The 26,800-nt window shown below is 38.3% G+C and overlaps 2 protein-coding genes and 1 pseudogene across 9 annotated transcripts in view; 2 read left to right on the forward strand and 1 right to left on the reverse strand.

The window, feature by feature from the left end:
• TRAPPC13 (trafficking protein particle complex subunit 13) overlaps window positions 1-280 on the reverse strand; it is a 35,242-nt gene extending 34,962 nt beyond the window's left edge. For 4 of the 5 annotated variants that reach the window (XM_027100999.1, XM_027100998.1, XM_027100997.1 and 1 more), the window contains exon 1: window positions 3-280. In XM_027100999.1, the coding sequence (XP_026956800.1) occupies window positions 3-30 (28 nt within the window). In that variant the 5' untranslated portion in view covers window positions 31-280. The remainder of the gene's footprint in view (window positions 1-2) is intronic. The other variant, XM_027101000.1, reaches the window with a different exon arrangement.
• The window catches only part of TRIM23 (tripartite motif containing 23), a 38,724-nt gene continuing 12,199 nt past the window's right edge, over window positions 276-26,800 (forward strand). For 3 of the 4 annotated variants that reach the window (XM_027100992.1, XM_027100994.1, XM_027100995.1), the window contains exons 1-6: window positions 391-519; window positions 5,328-5,490; window positions 11,057-11,178; window positions 19,913-20,191; window positions 20,757-20,939; window positions 23,544-23,759. In XM_027100992.1, coding sequence (XP_026956793.1) covers window positions 439-519; window positions 5,328-5,490; window positions 11,057-11,178; window positions 19,913-20,191; window positions 20,757-20,939; window positions 23,544-23,759 — 1,044 coding nt within the window. In that variant the 5' untranslated portion in view covers window positions 391-438. Of the gene's footprint in view, window positions 369-390; window positions 520-5,327; window positions 5,491-11,056; window positions 11,179-19,912; window positions 20,192-20,756; window positions 20,940-23,543; window positions 23,760-26,800 lie in introns of those variants that run through there. The other variant, XM_027100993.1, reaches the window with a different exon arrangement.
• Window positions 7,739-11,021, forward strand: LOC113617479 (F-box only protein 27 pseudogene; annotated as a pseudogene).

Raw genomic sequence — 26,800 nt, forward strand, 5'->3', positions numbered from 1 at the left:
ACATTGCAGTAAATGATAGAGATGTGGCATGCTGGGACTTGTAGTTCAAAAGCCGCAGGGCATGCAGGGACATGTAGTCCCCTCTCGCCCCCGTTCGTTTTGCAGCTGGGGAGAAAAGGTCCTGGAGCGGGAATTTCACCCCAAAACTTTACTTTTGTTTTATCCTTTCTTTTTTCTCTTAATTTTACTCCTTCCATCTATTTCAGACTCCTCAATAATAACAATTAAAAAAATAACAAAGTGCCCACGCACAGGCCTGCGAACCCAAACACCTAGCGGCTGGCGGGAGGATGCTCGAAGAGACCGTCCCAGCAGCTCCCCGCGTAGTACTGCGCCTGTGCCCCAGCGTCGAGCGCCGAGGCTTCTGGGTAGGTGGCTCTACCCCGCCCATCAGGTGAAGGCCTTGAGCGCTGCTTCTGCGGCGCTGCTCCTCCTAGGATGGCTACCCTGGTTGTAAACAAGCCTGGAGCGGGACTAGACAGTGGTCGTCAGGGCAGCCGGGGGACGGCCGTGGTGAAGGTGAGGGACCTTGCGTGCTCTGTTCTCCACCATCGGCCTCCCTTCTGTTTATCCCGGAGATCTGGCGGCAGCACCGCGGCCCTGGCATTTTTTGGGCGGGATGCGCGGCCTCTGGCCCGTCTCGGCTTTACAAGCCTATCCCTCACCTCCGGACCTTTATCCCAGCAGGCCTGAGGTTACCTGGTCTTCGGGTCACGCTAGTCCTCTGCTTGGAGTCGCCAACGGGGACCTTTGTGAAAAGGAGCTCATGGGCCTCGGAGAGTGACCTGGGCTGGTCTTTCCCCAGGCCCTCTGTTTTTAGTTAAGCCCAACAGGCATTAATTAGCTTATTTTTAGGAAATTGAGCCGTTATTATCGCCAGGTACAAAGTTAGGTATTTTAGCTCGTTAATATCTGTTGAGGAGGTAAGTGTTGATTACAGTTTTACAGGTGAGGAGACTCAGGTTTCAGTTAACACTGTGTAGCAGAACCAGAGTTGACTGGCCGTAAAGTATGCTTTTCACTATCGCACTACTTCTGTAATCAGACCTCTGTTATTGGTTGACCCGCCTCCTCTTTTGGGAGTACGGTCTGTCAACACTTTTGAGAAGTCTCCAACAGCCCCATTAACGCTGGGGGATATGAATTACCCTGTGCTTGAAATTTGAAATTCTAACATGTGTAAATGCTGTAAAGTGGGGTTACTAAAAATTCAGATGAAGTATGTAGAATTCACTTTTCCATAGGTAGATAGATCTGAAAGGGAGAACTGATCTTAAAGGTTTGTAGAATAACCTTCAGGATCATCTGTAATCTGAGATATTGGCAATTCTTATTCCTGGCTACATATTAGAATCACTGAGGACTTAAAAAAGAAAAAGAAACTACTTAATCCCACATTTCTGAGCGAGTTGACATTAGTATTTTTTTGCAGTCCCAGAGTGATTTTAATGTGCATCTAGGATTCAGAACCACTGGACCAGATATCTTAAGTTCTTTTAAGATCTTGAGTAATAGACACCTATGGTTTTTCACCTAATGTTGGTTTTATGTGACAACAAATGATACATTTCTGCTTACAAGTGTATTATCAATTAGTATTGGTGGTGGTTGATTTATCTGACCTTTATATATTAATGAAGTTATTCTGAAGGTACATAGCATATCTGAGATGCAGAGGAGCCCTCTTATTATTCAGCTTGTTGTATGGTTGAGATTTTATTTATTGAATTGTGCTTTTTCTATGTAGAGAATACCTAAAGGTTATTTTGTGAATTAACTTCAATTAAGAAGTAATTGGAATGGATATTATTGCTGTGTCTACTTTTGTTACCCTGTTTGCCTTAAAATCTGAAAAATATACCAAAGCCTGATGTAACTCCAGTTTATTATAGCACAGAGTTTGATAAATTAGAGGCTTATTTTGTTAATCTTCATTTTTATGTGTAAATTGTGACTGAGCTGTGCAGTAGGATAGTCCTTTTTGGCAAGATCCTCATGCTGTCATTTGTAGGAAATACAGTGGCATAAATTTAAAAAAATCTCACAGATGAAAGCAAGACGTGTTCGTTGGAAGGTAAAAGTTGAAGTATATAATGGTTATATATATATATATATATATATATATATATGTAAAATGGCTTCTTGCTTAATGAACAAGTAGATGATGACAGGGTTTTTATCATTAGGAAAAAAAGACCAAAATTGGTCTATACATTCACAAAAGACTAGTGAGCTTTCTTAGTCCTTTGAAAATATGGCCTGGTGTATTAAAATTTGATTTACACATATAAGTTTGAAGCCCTCTTTGGCATATTGTGAAGTTTGTAAAATAAAGAGCTTTTTTCCTATCTAGGACTTAATTTCTTATGCTGTTAGCCACAATTCCTATTCATAAATACTGAAGAAAAATTTTCTTACTCTTATTTGCTGAGTTGATGCAAAATAGTCTAATAACTGTTTTTGGAATTATGTTTGGTTTACTAATCAGTGGGATTTTACTAGTGCTCTTTGGATAAAACCTATGGTCTCAACATGAGTAAGTTCTCTTATCTTGTGTAATGATGGGGTTAGAGATGAATGAAAAAAGTAAAATTTTAATTTGGTTCTTTGGAGTTTATTGTCATATAAGTTTAATATGTGTCACTATAGTGAGGACATTTATTTAAAATGTTGCATTTATAATATCTAATTCTGTTGTGAATATCTTTTCTGTATTTAGTTGAATTTGTTACTTAAGTGAGGATTTTTTTTCTTTTGTTCTTTTTTTTAAAGTGAGGATATTTAAGTGAAACTTTTTTCCTGCCTTTTTAAAAAATACAGGATAATTTGAAGTGTGTGTATTGTGTGTGTGTGTATGTGTATATATATATATATATATATATATATGATTTATGTGTAGCTGTTCCCCAGCTGTTTCCCTTCCTCAAAGAGAACTACAATTCCAATGTAATGTTTCCTGTGTATCTTGCCAGAAAGATAGTATGCTTGTAAAACAATATATATGAAAATATATGCTCTCTTTATTTCCTCTCCTTTATGCAAAAGTTAAATATTCTATGTCATTTTTCACTTTGCTTTGCTGATATGAAATCATTCTGTGTTTGTACATAAAAAATTTCCTAACTTTTCCTCATCAGATTGCACAGTTTTGTAGTATATGAATGTGTCATAATTTATTTTCCATATATATTTACTTTGTTTCTAATCTTTTGCTAATGCAAAAGGTGCTCTAAGGAATAGCATATAGATCTTTTCACACGTGTGATATTTGTAGGATAAACTCCTGGAGGTAGAATTACTAAGCTATTCAAACTTTTGATAGGTATTGCCAAATTGCCTTCCATAGAGGCTATATCAGTCAATAAACGTTTCACAGCAACCAGCAATTTATTCTCCCACACTTCCACTAGCACAAAGTGTTATCAACTTTTAAAAATCTAATCTGAAAAAAAGTATATAGGGATAGCTTCAACTGACTTCAAAATGTTTTGGGTGAGATTGGACACCTTTTCATATAATTAACAAGCTGTTTTCTTTTCCTGTTCTGTGAACTATGTGTTACACTTCAGCTTCTTTTGAACCGTACTGAGATGTGAGCCAGTTATGAATTATCAGTTTATTTACCGTGAAAGGTGTTTACATTTCAAGCACTGACTCCAGTTTAATTGCGGAGTTAAGATTAAAATTTTAATGCATTAAGTCTGACTTCCACTCTGGGTTTTCTGTTTTTTTACCTTGTATTATGTATTTGTTGGGGGATGGTGGTTGGCTGTTTTAAAAATTTTATTTTGTTGGACTTCATTAATATAAGCACATAGGAGCTTGATATTTGGAATACCCTGTTCCTGAGGGCTTTTTCGTCTAACAGGGAAAGACAGGCTGGAACGCCAATAAAAGTATTAAAGTGTTTTGGGTGTTAAGATTGACACTTATCCATGGTACATGGGGGCCCAAAGGATAGTGTGTTCATTTATGAATTTGTTGGTTTATTAATGTAAAAAAAGAATCCACTAGGAAAATGTCTATTTAGCTGTTTCTTTAGCATTAGCATAAAGAAAGAGGCAAAAGCAGTTTGTTATGTGCTGTGAACTACAAATTGTTCGATATAGTTTGAGAATAGAGTTTGGAAGGGAAGAGAAGCAATAGGACAGGGGCCAGATTGTAGTAGGTCGTGAATGGTGGGCACCGAGTTTGGGGTACAATCAAACAGTTCAGTGTGGGTATTTTTATTTTTAATTATTTATTTATTTATTTATTTTTTTGCGGTACGTGGGCCTCTCACTGCTGTGGCCTCTCCCGTTGCGGAGCACAGGCTCCGGACGTGCAGGCTCAGCGGCCATGGCTCACGGGCCCAGCCGGTCCGCGGCATGTGGGATCTTCCCGGACCGGGGCACGAACCGTGTCCCCTGCATTGGCAGGCGGACTCTCAACCACTGTGCCACCAGGGAAGCCCCAGTTTGGGTATTTTTAAAAAATTAATTAAATTGTGAAACACTTCAGGTATATTAAGAAATAAAAGTACCTTCATTGATATAAATATAGTTTGTTGACTAATTATAAAACAAACTGATGGGTCGGGGAATCAGAATATGCCGATTCTTGTCACCTTTCTTTTTTTTTAGTTGAAGTATAGTTGATTTTTTTTTTAATTGAAGTATAGTTGATTTGTCACCTTTCTTTTGACTGACTACGTGGCCTTGAGCAAGTCATGTACTTGTAATTGGAACTAGATAAACAAAATATTTTCTATTTTCTAACCCAGGGGCATATTAATCGAGAACAAGGAATTGAAATTTAAGTCTAATTGCATTCTTTACATTGTATGATGTAAATGAATAGTATAAGACACTTGAAAATTACTTATAGTCTTTTCTTAACAAGTTCTTTATCATTTACAAGGTAAGTTGTCATCCTAGCACATATTTCAGATTATTTTTGTCCAAATTAATGATGGTTTTTTGAGGGTTAGGTAATTGCAGAGAAATTGTTTAAGAACCCAGCTTTGGTAGAGTTATATATGGTTACGGATTCTGATGTAATAAATCATGTCATAATTTTCAAAAGCTAAAGATGTTAGTTTACAACGTTATCTTGATCCCTAACACCCTTTCAAGGAGATTTCACTATGATATAATTGTGGTAAGATCTGTCAGATGAAAGAATAAAAGGTGATTTAAGATTTTATACCTAGACAGTTTTTTTCATGGAGGAATAAAGTAATTTAACAAGATTGATTCATTAAATTAGATCAGGTTTTTCTTTTTAACCTAAAATATTTATGCTTTTAAAGTCATTTAAAGAGCACATGTGTCCTTTCCAAATATTAGGTGCTGGAGTGTGGAGTTTGTGAAGATGTCTTTTCTTTGCAAGGAGACAAAGTTCCTCGCCTTCTGCTTTGTGGCCACACAGTCTGTCATGACTGTCTCACTCGGCTGCCTCTTCACGGAAGAGCAATCCGTTGCCCTTTTGATCGACAAGTAACAGACCTAGGTAGGAAAAGATATATATAAAATTGTTTACATAATACAAATATCATAGAAAACAATTTTTTTCTCCTTGGTTTTAAAAATCATAAAATTCTGGGAATTCCCTGGAGGTCCAGTGGTTAGGACTCTGGGCTTCCACTGCAGGGGCCACGGGTTTGATCCCTAGTTGGGAAGCATGCTGTGGTGCAGCCAAAAAAAAAAAAAGAAAAATTATAAAATTCCAAGGAGGTTTCAGTTTCTATTAAAGCCAGTAGTCTTGAAGCTATAAACTAGCCCACTCTTAGGTACTAATTTTATTTCATCTTCTGAAATTTTTATATTCAGTACTTATAGATCAGTAGTTTTAAGACACCTGAGAAAAACATACTGACCTTTTTCATTTGCCTGCAAAACAGCGTTTATCTTAGACATGAATAGGCCAATAATGAAAATACAGGTAAGTAATTTGAGTTTCAGCATGTTGTTATTTACTGATATCTGAGGCAGAAGTGTTTGCAGCTAGTGATAACTACTAACTACTCCTTGTTTTCTGTTAAAATGAATTTAAAGGTCTGGTGGATTTTTTTCAGTTTCCTGCGTACTTTTATTTATTTCTTTAGTAAATTTATTTATTTATTTTTGGCTACGTTGGGTCTTTGTTGCTGTGTGTGGACTTTCTCTAGTTGAGGTGAGCAGGGGGCTACTCTTCCTCGTGCATGGGCTTCTCGTTGTGGAGCACAGGCTCTAAGTGCGTGGGCTTCAGCAGTTGGGGCACGCAGGCTCAGTAGTTCTGTCTCATGGGCTGTGAAGCACAGGCTCAGTAGTTGTAGCGCATGGGCTTAGTTGCTCCATGGCATGTGGGATCTTCCTGGACCAGGGAACAAACCCATGTTCCCTGCATTGGCGGGCGGATTCTTAACCACTGCACCACCAGGGAAGTCTCCCTACATACTTTTAAAACTTCACTTTATATTTTTCAAAATGAATTAATTACTGTGGGATACCAGATTTGGAAATAACATTTATTAACATTTGAACAGTTATTTTACAACCATGAATTCTATGTTTATTCTTTTTAATGATCGAATTTCTCCAAAAGTAATAGTTTAAGGTTGTCCATTTTTTTCAGGTCAGTAGCACTAATTGTTTTAAGACTGTTTTAATGTATTCATACTATATGTCAAGTGGAACACATTTAAAATAATGTAACCACCAAAAAAAGGAAGCAAGAGTACCCAGATTTTTAGACTGAAAAGCTTTAAAATGCTAAGAAGCACGGTTGTAAAATATTTTCTTGTAAGGAAAGAATGGGTTTCTTAAGGTTTTGGTAGTCCTTGATTTAAGTAATTAGTATGCCCATTTGCCAGAAAACTAATATAGGAAAGTGTTAGCATTAACTTACTGTTAGCCAAGAAATAATAAAGTGGAGGGGAGAGATGTCTATTTTGACATTCTTTTATTTGGCCTTTTATTCTGTAATTTATATATATCATACCATCTTCTTTATATAAAACTATATAGAAGTAGTAATATTTTGCAAACAGAGGACGGACCCTTCCACCATTTTGAAGAGTACTATCTTCTCTACATAAATACCACAACATCCTCACTGTGTTATCATCCTCACTGTGATAAAGTAGGAATTTATGACAGGTAATGGTTAGTCGTATCCTAGGTTGAAATCAAACATGATTGCTATCATATCAACATTAGAAAAAACAAGCAAACCAACAACTCTGCCTCGGATATAGGTTGTAATTATTATAGGTAATTACTATAGCTTGTAGGTTAGATTTTTGCCGTGATTCCAGCCTATGGAATATGTGTTAATGACCCTTGATATAGTTTGCTGTCATTGTTTTTTAATCTCTTTTTAAATGTATTATAGAAATAATATATATATACATTGCAGAAAATTTGAAAAATCTATTAAAAAGTATAAAGAAGAAAAAAAATCATATTTTGCTTCTAAAGAAGCAAATTACTGGGGTTTTTTTCCATTATGGTTTATTACAGGATATTGAATATAGTTCCCTGTGCTGTATAGTAGCACCTTGTTTATCCATTCTATATATAATAGTTTGCATCTGCTAATGCCAAACTCCCAGTCTCCCGCCCCCCCACACCCTAATCCCCCAAACTATTGTTAATATGAGAGAATCAGAATTAGAATTCTTCTCTAGTTCAAGAATAGTATCAGAGTCAGAGAGAGGATAGGGCTCGGGCAGGGGTGGGTGCAGGCAGGGGTCTGGGGCTGGGTATTAGGAAGGGAGGGGCGGGGGAATAAAAAGGGCAGAGGTGGAGAAGGGAGCACGTGAGGCAAGGTGATGGCCCACCAGGGAGGAGCAATGGCTGAGATGCCCACAGTGGCAGCTGGGCCTGATGAGGAGACCACGCACGTGCACCTCAGCCTCCAGGGGCCTGCCCGCCAGGGTCCCCGCTCCAGACCCCGAACCCGAGGAGGTTCCGGGTCTGGGCCAACTGCCCATGGAGCTGCTCGAGATGGTGCTGAGCCACGTGCCCCCACACGTGCTGCTCGGGCACTGCCGCCGGGTGTGCCGGTGCTGGTGTGACCTGGTGGACTGCCAGGACCTGAGGCTGAGCATCCTGGCCCAAGACCGTGCCGCCCTGTCACCTGTCCTCCACTCCTACCTGCCCTCCGCCGACGACCTCAGGCCCTGCATCCTGGGCTGCTTCTGAGAGCGAAGACCGATAGGACGCAACCTCTTCCAGAACCCCAAGGGCCTAGAAGGCTTCCGGGACTGGATGATGCAGAGCAGTGGAGATGGCTGGGGAGAGGAGGAAAACTTGGAGGTCAGGCCTGGGGCCACTTCCCAGGACTCCTTCCTGTCTGCCTACAAGGTGGTGTCACAAGAAGGAAATGTTGGACCTGGAGGAGGAGGGTCTGTGGCCAGAGCTCCTGTATAGTGGAAAGATTGAGATTTGTGTCTCTGCCGGGTGGACAGACCAACAAGGCATGGCCTGTGTATATGAGCTAACTGTCCAACTTCTAGATGCCAACCAGACCATGCTGCATAATTTCTCTCCTATGCCTGTTTCCATCCGGCAGGGTAGAAACAGTGTCCGCTTTGAGGTCAACCATGTGTTCTTCAGCTTCAAGATTGGTGTCCGCTTTGTGTCTGTTGAACACTGGGTTTGGGACTTGGGGTTCTGGCCTGAACAAAATGGAATCTATCTGCCCAATGCCAGTGTGATTCCACGGGTACATCTGTTCAAGTGAAGGACTGTCCTTGTAAAACAACCTGACCGTACTTTCCAGGAGCTGGGACCATTAGCTGGGCCATCTCATTAATCAGGCGCTTATAGCTCCTGGCATCCTCGGATCTGCTGGGGCCCATCGAAGGTCCTACTGGGCCCTGTCTTTAGAATCTGGAAGCTACTAGAAGAATGTTCTTCCGTCAAATTTACAGCTGCCGCTGCTGTAAGGCAACCCCTGGTCTATTGAGTGGAAACCCACAGTGAGCACAGGGAAATGCTGGATTGGGAGAGGTCCTCACCCTCCCCTCACACCAGGCCCTTGAAACCACCTTTTTGGTTTCAAGACTGGGACCAGGACTCAGAGCTCATTGCTCACCCTGTGAAGAATGAAGTAGTCCCCTGAGCCCAACCCTACCCTGAATTGTATGGTGTATAAAATCATTTTGTTGTTTTGAAATTCTTTTCAAACATGGAGAGAATAAATATATTTTATTTATAAAATATCTACCAATCATAGGTCATAAAGGTATTATTTTGCCAAAAAAAAAGAATAGTATCAGTAGTTGTTTGTCATGGTTATTAATACTGGTCAGCATTACTTATGGTTCTTCTCTTCTGTTCTCATGGTAAAATTACACTTCCCTGCCCTCTTATGATTAGGTAGGAAGAGCTGTGTGATTTCCCTTTAACCAGTGAAATTATGAGTAGAAGTGAAGTGTTAACTTCCAGGTAGAAGCTGTTAAGAATGGATTTATGATGGTTTGCAGTAAATCCCTCTCCCTGCTGTAGTGAGGTGGTCCAGGGGGTTGGAACCTCAGTGGCCTGTGCCCCCTGGTCGTGGACAGTAGGGAACAGAGCCTCTCTTGTCTTCACCAACCCTTGAGATGCTGTGTGAGCAAAAAGCAAATCTTTGTTGCTTTAAGCCATTGAGATTTTAGAGTTATTTTGACAGTTACAGGAGTATTTAGTGATATACTAGGCAGTAGATAGATACTGCCTAGATACTGCTAGGAGTTTACGTGTATGTGTTTACTATATAATGACAGTATTTGGATATCGTCAAGGTAATACTTTTAAATAAAGGACTCAGTATACTTCTTAATCTTTTATAAATAAAGTGGATAGAACTCAGCTTGAGGTAGAATATGTGTGAAAAATTAAAACAGTTGAGGAAGCCCTGTGGGGTGGCAAGGCTGAGGCCCTTCCCCTCTCTTCCCTTCCCTTCATCTTCCTTTTTTTCTTCCCTTCCTTCCTCCCTTAGAAAAGAGGGGCCAAGAGGAAGGGGAGCCGTGTAGCCAATGACCCCATCATCCTTTTATTTATTTGCTTTTTCAGTGAATATGTATTAGGTGGCAGCTTTGTGTCAGATGGTATTTGTTGTATAGAAGCTCATCATAACAGACAGATATTCCTTCTAATTGCTGAAGGATCTGGCTCTTATTTATAGGCTTAGGAAGAGTTTGTGTGTGTGTTTGCGCATGTGCATGTGTGTATGCACATGCCCATATTGTGTAGGCACACATGTGTGCACATATGAATGCTCACCTGGCCTTTTATGGTCAATTCTGGGGAAAAGAAGCATTGGTCCTTATTCAAATGTGCCTAGATTCTTACCTACCTAAAAGGGACTATTGTCATGCCTTAGTGTGAAGCTCTGTGTATTTGTGTGAGAAAGAGTTTATATGTTCACTGACTGCTATTAGGTTCTAGGTTAGATGAGGGATGGGGAAAATATTATCTTTAGCTGTTCTAGTTTCAGTTTACTTAGAGACGGACTTATTTTTGGTTAAGTGTATCTTTCATATAGTGGTTTTCAAACATGAGTCATAGCTTATTTGTGGTCATAAAATGAATTTAATTGGTTGTGAATAGGATTTTTAAAAAAGAAATAGAACAAAAACCATCAGAGTGTGTCGCAAACTGTGAGGGTGAATATTGGTGTGTTAATCTTTTGTTTCAGGGGTGTGTGTGTGTGTGTGTGTGTGTGTGTGTGTGTGTGTGTGTGTGTGTTATCCTGGGTTGCAATGTGAAATATATTTCTTACTGTAGGTTGCCATTAAAAATATTTAAAGCACTTGTTTTAGTATATGTAGTCAAAGTCGGTGACAAAATAGGATTTATAAAGTTAAATTATAGAAAAATAATAGAACTTTAAAATATGTTTCTACTTAGAATGCTAAGGAGTTCTGTATTTTAAAGAGAATATTAAGACAACTGTTATAGCATTAACAGAAAATGGAGAAATTTTGAATTTTTAAAATTTAGACATTATTAATGATTGAACTATGAGACATAGAAATTACTATTGAGATTTGAGGTAAAATAAATAATATTCTATTTTGTTAGATTTAGTTTTTATTTTTATATTCTAGGAGATTCAGGTGTCTGGGGATTGAAAAAAAATTTTGCTTTATTGGAGCTTTTGGAACGACTACAGAATGGACATATTGGTCAGTATGGAGCTGCAGAAGAAGCCATTGGGATATCTGGAGAGGTACTGATTGAACTTGTTGAAATTTTTGTTATGAGCATGAAATTTTTCTTTTAGTTTAAAATATTTGCTATTAGATGCACAATATTACCTTACTTACCCCAGCAGGTAGGATTCCAGAAACACACTTTTCATTACATTATAGTTCTGAAGGCAACAAAATCCCCAACCAAACAAAAGTAAAACTGAAATTTGAATTCTCTGAAAATGCTGTACCCAAAGTATGTTTAGTGTATAAACTTGTTTCCTTATCATCATTAATTCTATCTAAGGGTAAAGTGAAAAGTAAGAAGATTATGGATGAATAAGAAGGATGTGTAAGCTACATTAAAGCAGAGGATGCAAAAGTGAATCATTCAACAGTAAAGCACAGAGAGAGAAAGAGGAACTCCATGAAAGGCGCCTTTTAGTGTAGAGGCAGAATGCCTTAAAGATAGCAGTAGCTCCTGAGGGAATTACTATTAAATATCTTCATGAAAAGTTAAATTGTGCATAGATGTACTCTCTTTATCCAGACAGGTAAGTATCCAGTAAATATTAGAAGACCATTAACACAAATTAAAGTACATTTTTTTTTTTTTTTTTCTGTGCGTGGGCCTCTCACTGTTGTGGCCTCTCCCGCTGCGGAGCACAGGCTCAGGATGCGCAGGCTCAGCGGCCATGGCTCACAGGCCCAGCCGCTCCGCGGCATGTGGGATCTTCCCACTCCGCGGCATGTGGGATCTTCCCGGACCAGGGCACGAACCCGCGTTCCCTGCATTAGCAGGGGGACTCTCAACCACTGCACCACCAGGGAAAGCCCCTAAAATATATTTTTAACACATAAAATTGTCTGCATAGCTCATAGACTGTTCTGATTATAGGAATAGTTGTAGTAAATAAGCAGTTAATAGTTTTGATGATCAACTTTAAAACCACATGTTTAGTATGAAGGAAAACATGTCAGATTGCTTTTTACTTCTCTTTTATTAGATTATTATTTCCTTATATAAAGCGAATTAGTGAAATGGATTTCAAACTGAAGCACTGTTTTCTAAAATTTGCAGTTTTTTTCCCATGATTTATCTTTTATCTTTATTTTGAAAGGCATTGAGTATTATCTGATGTTGGTCCTGTAAATTATTTATCAGGTCTGGAAAACAGAAGACACGACTTTTAATTTTACACGTATATATTTCTCATAATTGCAAACAAAACTGTTTAACTTCGGGTTCACTTTTTTATTTAGTGTGATATTGAATGACATCATTGATATATTTTCTAATTTTTATTTCTGCAAAAATTTATACTAAATCTTTCCCTTTCTAATTATGGCCTTTTATATGCAGAAAAGTTTTCAAAGATTCTTGAATATCTGACATGTAAAATTTACAACTCATAATGCTTTTTACTAATTCATAAAAATTATAAATATTTAAAAGGTTACATATAACATAGGGTTTTTGTTGTTGTTGTTTCTTAAATCAGTGATTTTCAACCAGGATAGTGCAGTGGACTCACCTGTGGAGTTTTAGAAAAAATACACAGTTTCCACTTCATCTCTACCTGTTGAGAAATAAGTGTTTCTCAGGTTGGGGTCTAGGCATCTGTGTTTTTAAAAGCTTCACTTGGTTATCTAAATAACATTTGTGCTTCTCCTATACATCATGCTGACAAGTAATATTTAAAGCAGTGAGGATGTATTTACTATCAGTTTTTTCAGTCTTAAAAAAAAAAGACTTCTATCCTCTATTGTCAGTTTCTTGCGTGTAAAGTGAGGGGATTTTGCAGAAGATATCTTTGCACTGACTGTGAATCTATAACAATGGTTTTATTTTTGACCTCAAATTCATAGCATATATTGATAATCAATTTTGGAAATACCTTCTCACTTACCTATAGAAATGAGTAGCAAATGACCTTTGTACTTAATTACCAGTATATTTTTATGTATAAAGTCTGGTCAGTTAAAAAAAAGATTATGGGCTTTTATATTTCAAAATTTGGCATGTTATTTATTTATTTTTTTTGGTTGAACAACAGAAATTTATTTATCTTGTCACAGTTCTGGAGGCTGGTAAGTCCAAGATCAAGGTGTTGGCATTCTGAGACCTCTTCTTTTGGCTTGTAGGCCACGGCTACCTCGCTGTGTGCTCACCTGGCCTTTCCTTAGGACATGTGCACAGGGAGAGAGGGAGGGAGATCTGTCTCTTCCTCTTCTTATGATGCCACCTACTAGATTAAGACCACATCCTTATGACCTTATTTAACCCTAATTACCTCCTAAAGACCATATCTCCAAATGCAGTAACACTGGGGGCTGGGGCTTCAATATATGAATTTTGGAAGAACACAGTTCAGTCCGTAGACCTGGGAAAGTCTATTCTAGGAAGGAAATAAAGATGACTGGGAAGGAGGTAAAGGAGACAGTAGAAGAAGAGAGACATCCTGTGATGCTTACTCATATGTTTTAGAAGTCTGACACTGAGGTGAGGGTAAAGGATTGAAATAGGATCCTAAAAGTATACAAGGAGCTACTTTTGTTAATACTAAAATTACCTATTGGGAGGCAGGTCCTGTGCTCAGTACTGTAAATGCAGAAAACAGTAAGACAATGTTCTTGCCTTCATGCAGCTTATACCTAGTTGATGACACAAACAAGTAGATGATTTCATTATCGTGAAAAGTTCCAAGAGACTATCTCAGTAATGGTAGGCTTGGTTATAGACACTATCTCGTCTGCTGAAAATAAATAAAGTGGAATGAATTCACTAAAAATTATTTTAAAAGCATTAAAGACCTGACAAGTTAGGAACAAAAAATCAGGCCAAATCTGAAGGGAAAATGGAAATTCACTGAGATACAGAAGCAAAGAATGTGCTTTTGCCCTGAGGGAATTAGCCTATTCAGGAAAATGTCTGGGTTTTTTAATGGCCTTCAGTGGTGAGGAGGCATAAGTCAAATACCAAACCCACACCTGATGAGATATCCAGCAGAAGACATTCACAATAAGCCAGGACACCAGTTGAAACAGACATGCTATTGCATAGAATTAGATTCAGAGTTTGAATCTTTGGATTGTCCAAGTAATACCCATTTTTGCACTCATATTAAGGTGGTCCACTATTGATAATACCATAAAATCATGAAAAAATAAATATGAATCCCTTTCTAGAGTAAACTACCTTCATCCTAGGTCTCAGTTACCTCTCTAAATAATTTTTTTTTGTCTTTCCTTGTATTTTCTTTTTTTTTCTTTTAATTGGGGTATAATTGTTTTACAATGTTGTGTTTCTACTGTACAGCGAAGTGGAGTTCCTTGTGCTATACAGCAGGTTCTTATTAGTTAACTACTTTATACATATTAGTGTATATATGTCAATCCCAATCTCCCAGTTCATCACACCCCCCACCCCTTGCTTTCCCCCCTTGGTGTCCGTACGTTTGTTCTCTACATCTTTATCTCAATTTCTGTCCTGCAAACCCGTTCATCTGTACCATTTTTCTAGATTCCACATATATGCGTTAGTATACAATATTTGTTTTTCTCTTTCTGACTTATTTCACTCTGTATGACAGTCTCTAGGTCCATCCACGTCTCTACAAATGACCCAATTTCATTCCTTTTTATGGCTGAATAATCTTGTATTGTATATATGTACCACGTCTTCTTTAACCATTCTTCTGTCAATGGGCATTTAGGTTGCTTCCATGACCTGGCTATTGTAAATAGTGTTGCAATGAACATTGGGGTGCATGTGTGTTTTTAAAATTATTATTAAATAGGAATTGCTATTTTTTAAAAATTTATTATTTATTTATTTGGCTGTGTTGGGTCTTCGCTGCTGAGAGCGGGCCTTCTCTAGTTGCAGCGAGTGGGCTTCTCATTGCGGTGGCCTCTCGTGGAGCATGGGCTCCAGGCGCGTGGGCTTCAGTGCTTGTGGTTCGCAGGCTTTAGAGCACAGGCTCAGCAGCTGTAGCGCATGGGCTTAGTTGTTACACGGTATGTGGGATCCTCCCAGACCAGGGCTTGAACCTGTGTCCGCTGCTCTGGCAGGCAGATTCTCAACCACCATGCCACCAGGGAAGCCCGCGTGTGTGTTTTTGAATTATGGTTTTCTCTGGGTATATGCCCAGGCTTGGGATTGCTGGGTCATATGGTAATTCTATTTTTAGTGTTTTTAAGGAAACTCCATACTGTTCTCCATAGTGGCTGTATCGATTTACATTCCCACCAGCAGTGCAAGAGGGTTCCCTTTTCTCCACACCCTCTGCAGCATTTGTTGTTTCTAGATTTTCTGATGATGCCCATTCTAACCAGTGTGAGGTGATACCTCATTGTAGTTTTGATTTGCATTTCTCTAATGATTAGTGATGTTGAGCAGCTTTTCATGTGCCTCTTGGCCATCTCTATGTCTTCTTTGGAGAAATGACTGTTTAGGCCTTCTGCTCATTTTTTGATTGGGTTGTTTGTTTTTTTGATATTGAGCTGTTTATATATTTTGGAAATTGATCCTTTGTCCATTGATTTGTTTGCAAATATTTCCTCCCATTCTGAGGGTTGTCTTTTTGTCTTGTTTATAGTTTCTTTTGCTGTGCAAAAGCTTTTAAGTCTGCTGATCTTTTTTGACCCACCTCCTAGAGTAATGGAAATAAAACCAAAAATAAGCATGGTGTATCACATGATTGCTTTGTGAATATTGAAGAATCCTTGCATCCCTGGGATAAATCTAACTTGGTCATGGTGTATGATCATTTTAATGTATTGTTGGAGTCAGTTTGCTAGTATTTTGTTGAGGATTTTTGCATCTGTATTCATCAGTGATATTGGTCTGTAATTTTCTTTTTTTGTAGTATCTTTGTCTGGTTTTGGTATCTGGGTGGTGGTGGCCTCATAGAATGAGTTTGGGAGTGTTCCTTCCTCAGCAATTTTTTGGGAGAGTTTGAGAAGGATGGGTGTTAGCTCTTCTCTAAATGTTTGATAGAATTCACCTGTGAATCCATCTGGACCTGGACTTTTGTTTGTTGGAAGATTTTTAATCACAGTTTCAATTTCATTACTTGTGATTGGTCTGTTGATATTTTCTATTTCTTCCTGTTTCAGTCTTGTAAGGTTATACCTTTCTAAGAATTTGTCCATTTCTTCCAGGTTGTCCATTTTATTGGCATAGAGTTGCTTGTAGTAGTCTCTTATGATGCTTTGTGTTTCTGCGGTGTCCGTTGTAACTTCTCCTTTTTCATTTCTAATTTTATTGATTTGAGTCCTCTCTTTTTCTTGATGAGTCCAGGTAAAGGTTTATCAATTATGTTTATTTCTCAAAGAACCAGTTTTTAGTTTTATTGATCTTTGCTATTGTTTTCTTTGTTTCTATTTCATTTATTTCTGCTCAGATGTTTATAATTCTTTCCTTCTGCTGACTTTGGGTTTTTTTTGTTCTTCTTTATCTAATTGCTTTAGGTGTAAGTTTAGGTTGTTTATTTGAGATGTTTCTTGTTTCTTGAGGTAGGATTGTATTGCGATAAACTTCCCTCTTAGAACTCTTTTGCTGCATTCCATAGGTTTTGGGTGTTTTCTTTGTCATTTGTTTCTAGGTATTTATTTTTTAACATCTTTATTGGAGTATAATTGCTTTACAGTGGTGTCTCTAGGTATTTTTTGATTTCCTCTTTGATTTCTTCAGTGATCTCTTGGTTATTTTGTAGCATATTGTTTACCCTCCACTTGTTTGTGTTTGTCACATTTTTTCCCTGTAATTGATTTCTAATCTCATAGCATTGTGGTCAGAAAAGATGCTTGATATGATTTCAAGTTTCTTATATTTACCAGGGCTTGATTTGTGACCCAAGATGTGATCTATCCTGGAGAATGTTCCATGTGCACTTGAGAGGAAAGTGTAATCTGCTGCTTTCAGATGTAATGTCCTATAAATATCAGTTAAATCTATCTGGTTTATTGTGTCATTTAAAGCATGTGCTTCCTTATTAATTTTCTGTCTGGAATTTCTGTCCATTGGTGTAAGTGAGGTGTTAAAGAACCCCACTATTATTGTGTTACTGTTGATTTCCCCTTTTATAGCTGTTAGCATTTGCCTTATGTATTGAGGTGCTCCTATGTTGGGTGCGTGTATGTTTATAATTGTTATATCTTCCTTTTAGATTGATCCCTTGATCATTATGTAGTGTCCTTCCTTGTCTCTTGTAACATCCTTTATTTTAAAGTCTATTTTATCTGATATGAGTATTGCTACTCCAGCTTTCTTTTGATTTCCATTTGCATGGACTATTTTTTCCATCCCCTCACTTTCTGTCTGTATGTGTCCCTAGGTCTGAAGTGGGTCTCTTGTAGACAGCATATATTTGGGTCTTGTTTTTGTATCCATTCAGCAAGCCTGTGTCTTTTGGTTAGAGCATTTAATCCATTCACTTTTAAGGTAATTATCGATATGTATGTTCCTATGACCATTTTCTTAATTGTTTTGGGTTTGTTTTTTTAGGTCCTTTTCTTCTCTTGTGTTTCCCGCTTAGAGAAGTTCCTTTGGCATTTGTTGTAGAGCTGGTTTGGTGGTGCTGAATCCTCTCAGCTTTTGCTTGTCTGTAAAGCTTTTGATTTCTCCATCAAATCTGAATGAGATCCTTACAGGGTAGAGTATTCTTGGTTGCAGCTTCCTTCCTTTCATCACTTTAAGTGTATTGTACCACTCCCTTCTGGTTTGCTGCGTTTCTGCTGATAAATCAGTGGTTAACCTTACGGGGAGTTCCCTTATATGTTATTTTTTGTTTTTCCCTTGTTGCTTTTAATAATTTTTCTTTGTCTTTAATTTTTGTCAATTTGATTACTATGTGTCTGGGTGTGTTTTTCCTTCGGTTTATCCTGCCTGGGACTCCTTGCGCTTCCTGGACTTGGGTGGCTATTTCCTTTCCCATGTTAGGGAATTTTTCAACTATAATCTCTTCAAATATTTTCTCAGGTCCTTTCTCTCTCTGTTCTCCTTATGGAACCCCTATAATGTGAATGTTGGTGCATTTAATGTTGTTCCAGCGGTCTCTTAGGCTGTCTTCATTTCTTTTCATTCTTTTTTCTTTATTCTGTTCTGCAGCAGTGATTTCCACCATTTTCTCTTCCAGGTCACTTAACTGTTCTTCTGCCTCAGTTATTCTGCTGTTGATTCCTTCTAGTGTAGTTTTCATTTCAGTTATTGTATTGTTCATCTGTTTGTTTGTTCTTTAATTCTTCTAGGTCTTTATTAAACATTTCTTGCATTTTCTCGATCTTTGTCTCCATTTTTTTTTTTCTGAGGTCCTGGATCTTCTTCACTATCATTATTCTGAATTCTTTTTCTGGAAGGTTGCCTATCTCCCCTTCATTTAGTTGTTTTTCTGGGGTTTTATCTTGTTCCTTCATCTGCTACATAGCCCTCTGCCTTTTCATCTTGTCTATCTTTCTGTGAATGTGGTTTTTGTTCCACAGGCTGCAGGATTGTAGTTCTTCTTGCTTCTGCTGTCTGCTCTCTGGTGGATGAGGCTATCTAAGAGGCTTGTGCAAGCTTCTTGATGGGAGGGACTGGTGGTGGGTAGAGCTCGGTGTTGCTCTGGTGGGCAGAGCTCAGTAAAACTTTAATCTGCTTGTCTGCTGCTGGGTGGGTCTGTGTTCCCTCCCTGTTGGTTGTTTGTCCTGAGGCGACCCAGCACTGGAGCCTGCAGGCTCTTTGGTGGGGCTAATGGCGGATTCTGGGAGGGCTTGTGCCAGTGAGTACTTCCCAGAACTTCTGCTGCCAGTGTCCTTGTCCTGAAGGTGAGCCTTAGCTGCCCCCGACTCTGCAGGAGACCCTCCAACACTAGCAGGTAGGTCTGGTTCAGTCTCCTGTGGGGTCACTGCTCCTTCCCCCTGGGTCCTGGTGCACAGACTACTTTGTGTGTGCCCTCCAAGAGTGGAGCCTCTGTTTCCCCCAGTCCTGTCTAAGTCTTGCAGTCAAATCCTGCTGTCCTTCAAAGTCCAGTTCTCTGGGGATTACGTTTCCTATTTCCAGCCCCGCAGGCTGGGAAGCCTGACGTGGGGCTGAGAACCTTCACTCCACTGGGTGGACTTCTGTGGTGTAAGTGTTCTCCAGTTTGTGATTTTCTCACCTAGCGGTTATGGGATTTGATTTTATTGTGATTGCACCCTCCTACTGTCTCACTGCAGTTTCTCCTTTGTCTTTGGATGTGGGGTATGTTCTCTGGTGAGTTCCAGTGTCTTCCTGTCGATGATTGTTCAGCAGTTAGTTGTGATTCCGGTGCTCTCACAGGAGGGAGTGAGCGCATGTCCTTCTACTCCACCATCTTGAACCAATCTCTCAAAATTTGGCATGTTATGATGACTGAGGTTGAGTTTTTAAAAATTTTTAAATTGAAGTATAGTTAATTTACAGTGCTATGTTAGTTTCAAGTGTACAGCAACATGATTCGGTTGCTGTACACCTGAACCATGATACATATATTCATATACATGATACATATATTCTTTTTCAGATTCTTTTCCTTTATAGGTATTACAAGATATTGAGTATAGTTCCCTGTGCTGTACAGTAGGTCCTTGTTGTTTACCTGTTTTATATATAGTAGTGTGTATTTGTTAATCCCAAACTCCTAATTTATTCCTCCTCCCCCTCCCTTGCTATCTATCCCCTTTGGTAACCATAAGTTTGTTTTCTATGTCTGTGAGTCATTTTCTGTTTGGTAAAGGGGTTCAGTTTTAATACGTTACTTTTTTGTTCATCAGAGCATCATTCGTTGTGATGAAGATGAAGCTCACGTTGCATCTGTATATTGCACTGTATGTGCAACTCACTTGTGCTCAGAGTGTTCCCAAGTTACCCATTCAACAAAGACATTAGCAAAGCACAGGAGAGTGCCTCTAGCTGATAAACCTCATGAGAAAACCATGTGCTCTCAGCATCAGGTGCATGCCATTGAGTTTGTTTGCTTGGAAGATGGCTGTCAAACTAGCCCACTCATGTGCTGTGTCTGCAAAGAATATGGAAAACACCAAGGTCACAAGGTATGAATATAGTTAAACTGGATGACTCTACCTAGTTCACCAGCCCAACCACTGACTTGGTTTTTTATGCTAAGAGTAGAGATCAAAGAAGAGCTAAATGATGAATGAGTTGAGCTTGGTAGCATGAAAAGAAATGAGAGATTTATTTTCTGAATATTATAACAAAAATTTCAGAGTCCTCATGATTCTTTCTTCATTGAAAAATGGCTTTCCAGCATGAAACAAAAGTTCTTTTCTTTGTGTGCCTGTTTTTGTAATGCACTGGATTATCTTGATAATAATTATGTCTGTTGATGAACTAATGCTTGTGGTAAAATTTTAGAGAGGGTTTCTTGGATTCTTGTTTAGCAATAAATTGACTTCCTAATTTTAAATTATTTCTTTGAAAGGTAAATAGTTTTGGGGCGAAGGCAAATTAGTATTTTTTATGCTGAGTTTTTTGTAAATGTGTTATAAAAGCCTCTTGCGGCTGATGGTTTTTTATTAATAGGAGCCATTTAAGTAGCATTTTATATCATTAGTCAATACTGTGAGTTCTTTTCTATAATTATGTTGCATCTTATAGCATTCAGTATTGGAACCAGAAGCTAACCAGATCCGAGCATCAATTTTAGATATGGCTCATTGCATACGGACCTTCACTGAGGAAATCTCAGATTATTCCAGAAAATTAGTTGGAATCGTTCAGCACATTGAAGGAGGAGAACAAATAGTGGAAGATGGAATTGGAATGGCCCACACAGAACACGTATGGGTTTTTTTCTTCCTCACCCTTTTCCTTGTCACTTTTTCACCTTGTAGGATTTATTGAGCAATTATATTGTGCCAGTACTGCACTGGTCACTGGAAATAAGTTTTTTAAAAAGTCTTTGTCTTTATGGAAATTTATAATCCATCATGGAAGAGAGCCAGTTTCAACTGTGGTAACTGTTACTTTGTGGGGGAAGTACAGGATGCCCTGGCAGTGTGCATAAAAACAGCAATAATTTGGGTAACTCGTAGAAGGCTTTCTAGAAGATGTGATGTCTAAACTGAGATTTGAAGGAATTTAGTCAGGGAGAAGAGTGGGGTGGGGAGTGAGTTGTTCCAGAGAGGGAAGCATATGTTAAAATACATGGTAGTGAGAATTGGACATATTGTAGAAACTTAACTAAGTTCACTATGGTTGAAGCTTTGAGCATTGGGGTGGGGCGTGGCAAGAAAAGATGTTGGAGAGTTAAGGGCCAAATCCTGCAGCATCTTGTTAGACATGTTAAGAGTTTGGACTTTATCTTACAGGCAGTGATGAGCTGTTGAAGAATTGGCATAGGAATAACATAATCAGGCTTGCATTAAGAAAGGTTGCTCTTTAATATAAAAAATGAATTGGAGGAGCAACAAGATTGGAAGCAAGGAGACCTATTGTGAGGTTGCTGAAATTATCTACTTGAGAAATGTTTATGGCCCATAATACTGGAGTAGTGAGAGTGGAGAGGAGTACATGGATTTGAGATTTTAAAGAAGTAGAATAGTGATTTACTGATAATATTAGTGATTCATTGATAATATTGATTGGATAGGTACTTTGCAGGGTCAGGCATAATGCCTAGATTTCTACCTTGCCCAACCTGGTGGATGGTGATATTGTGCTCTAATGGGGAAGGAAGAAGAATTTGGGAGGGGATAATGGGACCAAGGTGATAAGTTTAATTTGGATGTTGAATTTGTTATTTCTGTGAGATAAAAGGAGATACCCTTCGGTAAAATGAAGAGTCAGTGGGTGTTAGGAAGTGTGTCTAACTTTTAAGAAGTTTGGCTGTGGAGAGAAGGAAGGAACTTAGGTGGTAGTGGTAATTGCATTTTAAAATTGAATTATAGAGGAGAAAGGGATATTTTCAGATGGGAATATAAAGTACAGGGACAGACACAATGTAGTGTTTTTCTTTTGTAAAGAAACAAAGTTAAGCTAAGTCATTGGGGAATAATGCTAGAACTGCTCTCTGTCAAATATAGTAGCCATGTGGCTATTTAAGTTCAAATTATTTAACAGTTCAAGAAAATACAGAATTTACTTCCTCAGTCTCACTAGCTACATTTCAAGTACATTTTACATGCATGTAGCTGGTGGCTACCATATTAGTCAGCACAGATATAGAATATGTCTATCATCACATAAAATTCTATTGGACATTTTTGTGCTACAGTGGAAATACTTTATTTATTCCCTCAGCAAATATTTATTGAACACATCCAAAGTGCTAGACACTGTTGAAGTCAAAAATACCTGCTTTTGCAAAGTTTACATTCTAATGTGGGGAGAGGGACAGTACATAAGTAAAATACAGAAGTATGTTATTAGATACTTTGGAGAAAAATAAGGGAAAGGGGGAATGCACTTTTATATGGGGTGTTTGAGGACAGGCTCCCTGAGAAGGGGCATTAAGCAGAGACCTAAAGGAGATGAGAAAGGGAACCATGCTAATATTTGGGGGAAGAGCATTCTAGGCAGAGAGAAGAGCAAGTACAGAGGCCCTGAAGTTGGAGTGTGCCTCGTGTGCTTAAGAAACTTTGAGGAGGTTGAGTTAGATAAATTAGAATGATTGATGGGGAGCATAGCAGGAGTTGAGGTCAGAAAGGACCTTAAAGGCAGTTGCTTTACTTTCTTCTAGGAATGCCCTTGAAGATATTCACATGGTTCCCTCTCTTACCTCTTTCAGGTCTTAGCTCAGATGTCTCTTTCCCAGGGAGTCTGTCGTTGAACATCCCCTATAAAGGACTTTGGCATTTACTCTGAGTGGGAAGCCACTGGAGAGTTTTGAGCAAAAGAATAATTATCATTCTGACTTAACATTTAAAAAGGATCAGTCTGGCTTCTGGGTGGAGAATACATTATAGGCAGCAGAGGTAAATCTAGTGAGCCCAATTAGGAGGCTATTATAATAATCAGGTGAGAGATGATAATGGCTTCAATCAGGTTGGCAGAGGTGAAGGTGGTGAGGCATGATCAGATTCTAGATATATTTTTTAAGTCAGCAGAATTTGTTGAGAAACTATTGTGAGATACGAAAGAGAAGTGTTAAGGGTGACTCCAATTTTTTTAACTTGAATAACCTGGAAGATGGAGTTGCTATTTATTGAGATGGAGGAAACTAGGTTCAGGGTTGGGAGAGACTGGAGATTAGGTATTCCTTGTTGCTTGAAATATCATTTAAACAGTTGTATATCCAAAGGCTGTGGTTAAGGGGAAAAATTTAGTGTGGAGATAAACATTTTGGGATTTTAAGGATATAGATTGTATTTAAATTTTCATTATTTCACATATAAAATCTTCGTTAAGGTTACAGTTGTTTAAAACTTATTTTTATTGCCTTAGGTACCAGGTACTGCGGAGAATGCCCGGTCATGTGTCCGAGCTTATTTTTCTGATCTACATGAAACTCTGTGTCGTCAAGAAGAAATGGCTCTAAGTGTTGTTGATGCTCATGTTCGAGAAAAACTGATTTGGCTCAGACAGCAGCAAGAAGATATGACTATTTTGTTATCCCAGGTTTCAACAGCCTGTCTCCATTGTGAAAAGACTTTGCAACAGGTATGTGGTTTAAACATGATTAGGACATAGTTTAAGAAGGAGAATTTGTAAGCTTAAGTATATCATTACCAGAGGTACACACTAGTCTATTTTATTAATTTAATAAATATTTTTATATTATTACTCTGTGTTACTGTGGGCATTAACATTGTGCTTAGGACATGGTCTCTAACCTCAAATTGCTCCACTCAACCACATCAATGTCCTCTCTTTCATGTGTCTTCCCCACCATAAAACCATAGGTTCTAGAACCCCTCTAACTTCCTGTCATTCTTCAGTCATCCCAAGCCCTTTAACCCTTCTTTGCCAAGCATATACTATTCTTTCTGCTTGATGGGCTTATGTCTCCCTTTTCTGATATTGGAAATCCTTCTTCAAATGTTTGCTGTTCTTTGAAGCTACTTACCCTTCCTTGCTCTTTTTGTTTTTGTTTTTGGTGGTGGAGGTGGGGTGCCTCTCTAGCATGTACTCCCTATCTCTGCTCTAATTTATTGGTTCTTAACTTTGATGTCACAGAAAACCCGTGTTTTTTCATGGTTGACGTATCATAAGCAATTTGTTACCCAGTTTGCAGATAATGTGCTTTTAAAATAGATTTAAGGTTATTCTAACAAAAATGCCAGTCTTAACTCATTACTGTTTTGGATCTGCCTTCGTGAATGTGCAATTTAAGGCTAATTATTGCCCTAGGAATTCCTGATAAGCTTCAGTCACTCTCATCTTTTGCTATATTGCTAATGATTGTGTTGATATCAAATCATCATAGAGCTAAACTTTTTACTGTTGTAGAACTTTTTCTCTTAAATATCTGATTAGACTTAAATGAATGTGGCCAGGCTGTAACCACATCAGTCTTGAGTTCTTTAGTCCTTATCACATTGAATTGTAATAATTGATGTTTATGCCATTTATTAAGTTGTCTTTGAGCTCCAGTCCTGTTCTGTCCTCTGCTTTGTGATGCTGATACTGGAACTCTGCAAACCACATACCTGCTCTGCCAGCTGCCTCCATGCGATTTTAGGCTCTGCCAATAGGGGACAGTAGAAGGAAGCTGAAAGGTGGAGGTGGTTTCCTGTGCGTTCCCATTTGCTTGGGGTTCCTGTGAATGACACTGCTCATACTACGAGACCACTTTCCTTAGAGATCTGAATTTCAGCTCCATGAGATCCCTCCTATAAGTTTTTAAGTTTTAATAATTCTAGCATCTCTCCTTTATTCTCCCAGCCCTGAGGGTGGTAGCTGTTTCCTACAGTTGTTTGCTCCATGATACCTCAGAGTTCTTTTTACCCTTTCAGTTGCCTACTTAATAACTACACCTAGTTAACAGCTCTTCATATTAATTTTTTCTATTCATATGACTATTGTGGTTTTTATCTCCTGATTTGAACCTAATGATACAATATGCACATTTGTCCTTCTGGATGTATCTATCCAGATACAAAGAATTTAGAGATACAAAGAGCCTAATAAATACTTGTTCAGCTCAAGCTACACAGCAAAATTAGAAATGGATCATGTCCTAAATCATACTTAAGTGAATACCTCACAGTATTTTTATATTTATTTTATTAAAAAGAAAGCTCATAGTTAACTGAAGTATTTAGAAGTATTTTAGAGTTTTTGAAGCATTTTGTCAAAGTGACTGATAATTGTTAATGACATGGTATTATCTCACTGTGTTAACGCAGATGAAATTGGGGTCTTAGATTCATTCTTCATATGGACCTATTAGTTTTGTTCTGATTTATAGACAGAGAACCCTAATCTCAATCAATATTCTTAAAAGTTCCTGCCACAGAGATAACTGAACAGAGGAATGGATGGAACATCACATATATATTACCAATTTTGAGAACAAAATCATCCCTCCCCTCCAGAAAAAATTGATGCATAGGCATAATACTGAATGCCATTCAAGGCATAATACTGAATGGTTAGGATTTGTTTATTAGGCAAATATTTGTTGTGTGCCTACTGTGTGCCATGTATATTCTAGGTACATGGAATATGTCAGTAAACAAAGCAAGCAAAAAGCCATAATCTTGTGGAATTAGCATCCTAACAAGGAGAAGGCAGACAATAAGCCATAACCATATCTAATAAGTAAATTATATAGTATGTTAAAAAGTGATAAGAGCTAAGGGAAAAAGAAAAAGTATGAGGGTACAGCAGATTGTATTTTTAAATAGGGTAAGCATCACTGAGAGAAGGTGAGATTTGAACAGAGACTCAAAGGGGAAGAAGGTGAAGGGAACTAGCTCACACCTTAATGAAGAAGATTTCAGCTGAGGAACTGGTTAGAGCAAAAACCCTAGGGTGACATGCCTGGTGTATTTGAGGAACGGCAAAAGAGGGCACTGTTGCTGGAATAGAGTAAGCGATGGAGAGAGTAATAGGAGCTGAAATTAGAGATAATAGGGAATTATATGTAAGGAGGGCCTTGTGGGCCATTGGAAGGACTTCAGTTTTTACTGATTGAATTGGGGAAACCATTGTGGGGTTTTTTTTTTTTTTTTTTTTTTTTTTTTTTTTCATTGTGGGGTTTTGAGCGCAAGAATGATTTGATCTTACTTAAAAGGATCTGGCTGATGTGTAAAAAACAGATTGAAGGAGGGCAAAGATGGAAGGAAGGAGCTCAATGGTTAGAAGACTGTTGTAGAATTCCAAGTGAGAGAGGATAGTAGCTTGGATCGTGAGGGCTAGAAGTACCCAAATTTTGGATATCCAGTAGGATTTGTTGACAAATTATATGTGGGAATAAGGGAGGAGAAGGCAAGAATGGCTCAAAGTTTTTGTTCTGGCAATTGGAACAACCAAGTTGCTATCACCTAATTTGAATATGCAACTGTGAGCAAAAACTGACAACACCGCTTCTCTCATGGAGCTTAAATATTGTTGGGAGATCTCTGTCTTATGAAGAATACATTGGTATATGTATAGAATATCTCTGGAATAATATTTGAGAAACTGAAAAGTGCTTAGCTTTGAGGAGAGGGCCTGGGAATCTAAAGTGAGAGGGAGACATCACAGTTTGACCTTTA

The sequence above is a fragment of the Aethalodelphis obliquidens genome, unplaced genomic scaffold (assembly GCF_003676395.1).
Source record: "Aethalodelphis obliquidens isolate GAN/ISIS:26980383/991018 unplaced genomic scaffold, ASM367639v1 scaffold4, whole genome shotgun sequence".
Taxonomy (NCBI): Eukaryota; Metazoa; Chordata; class Mammalia; order Artiodactyla; family Delphinidae; genus Aethalodelphis; species Aethalodelphis obliquidens.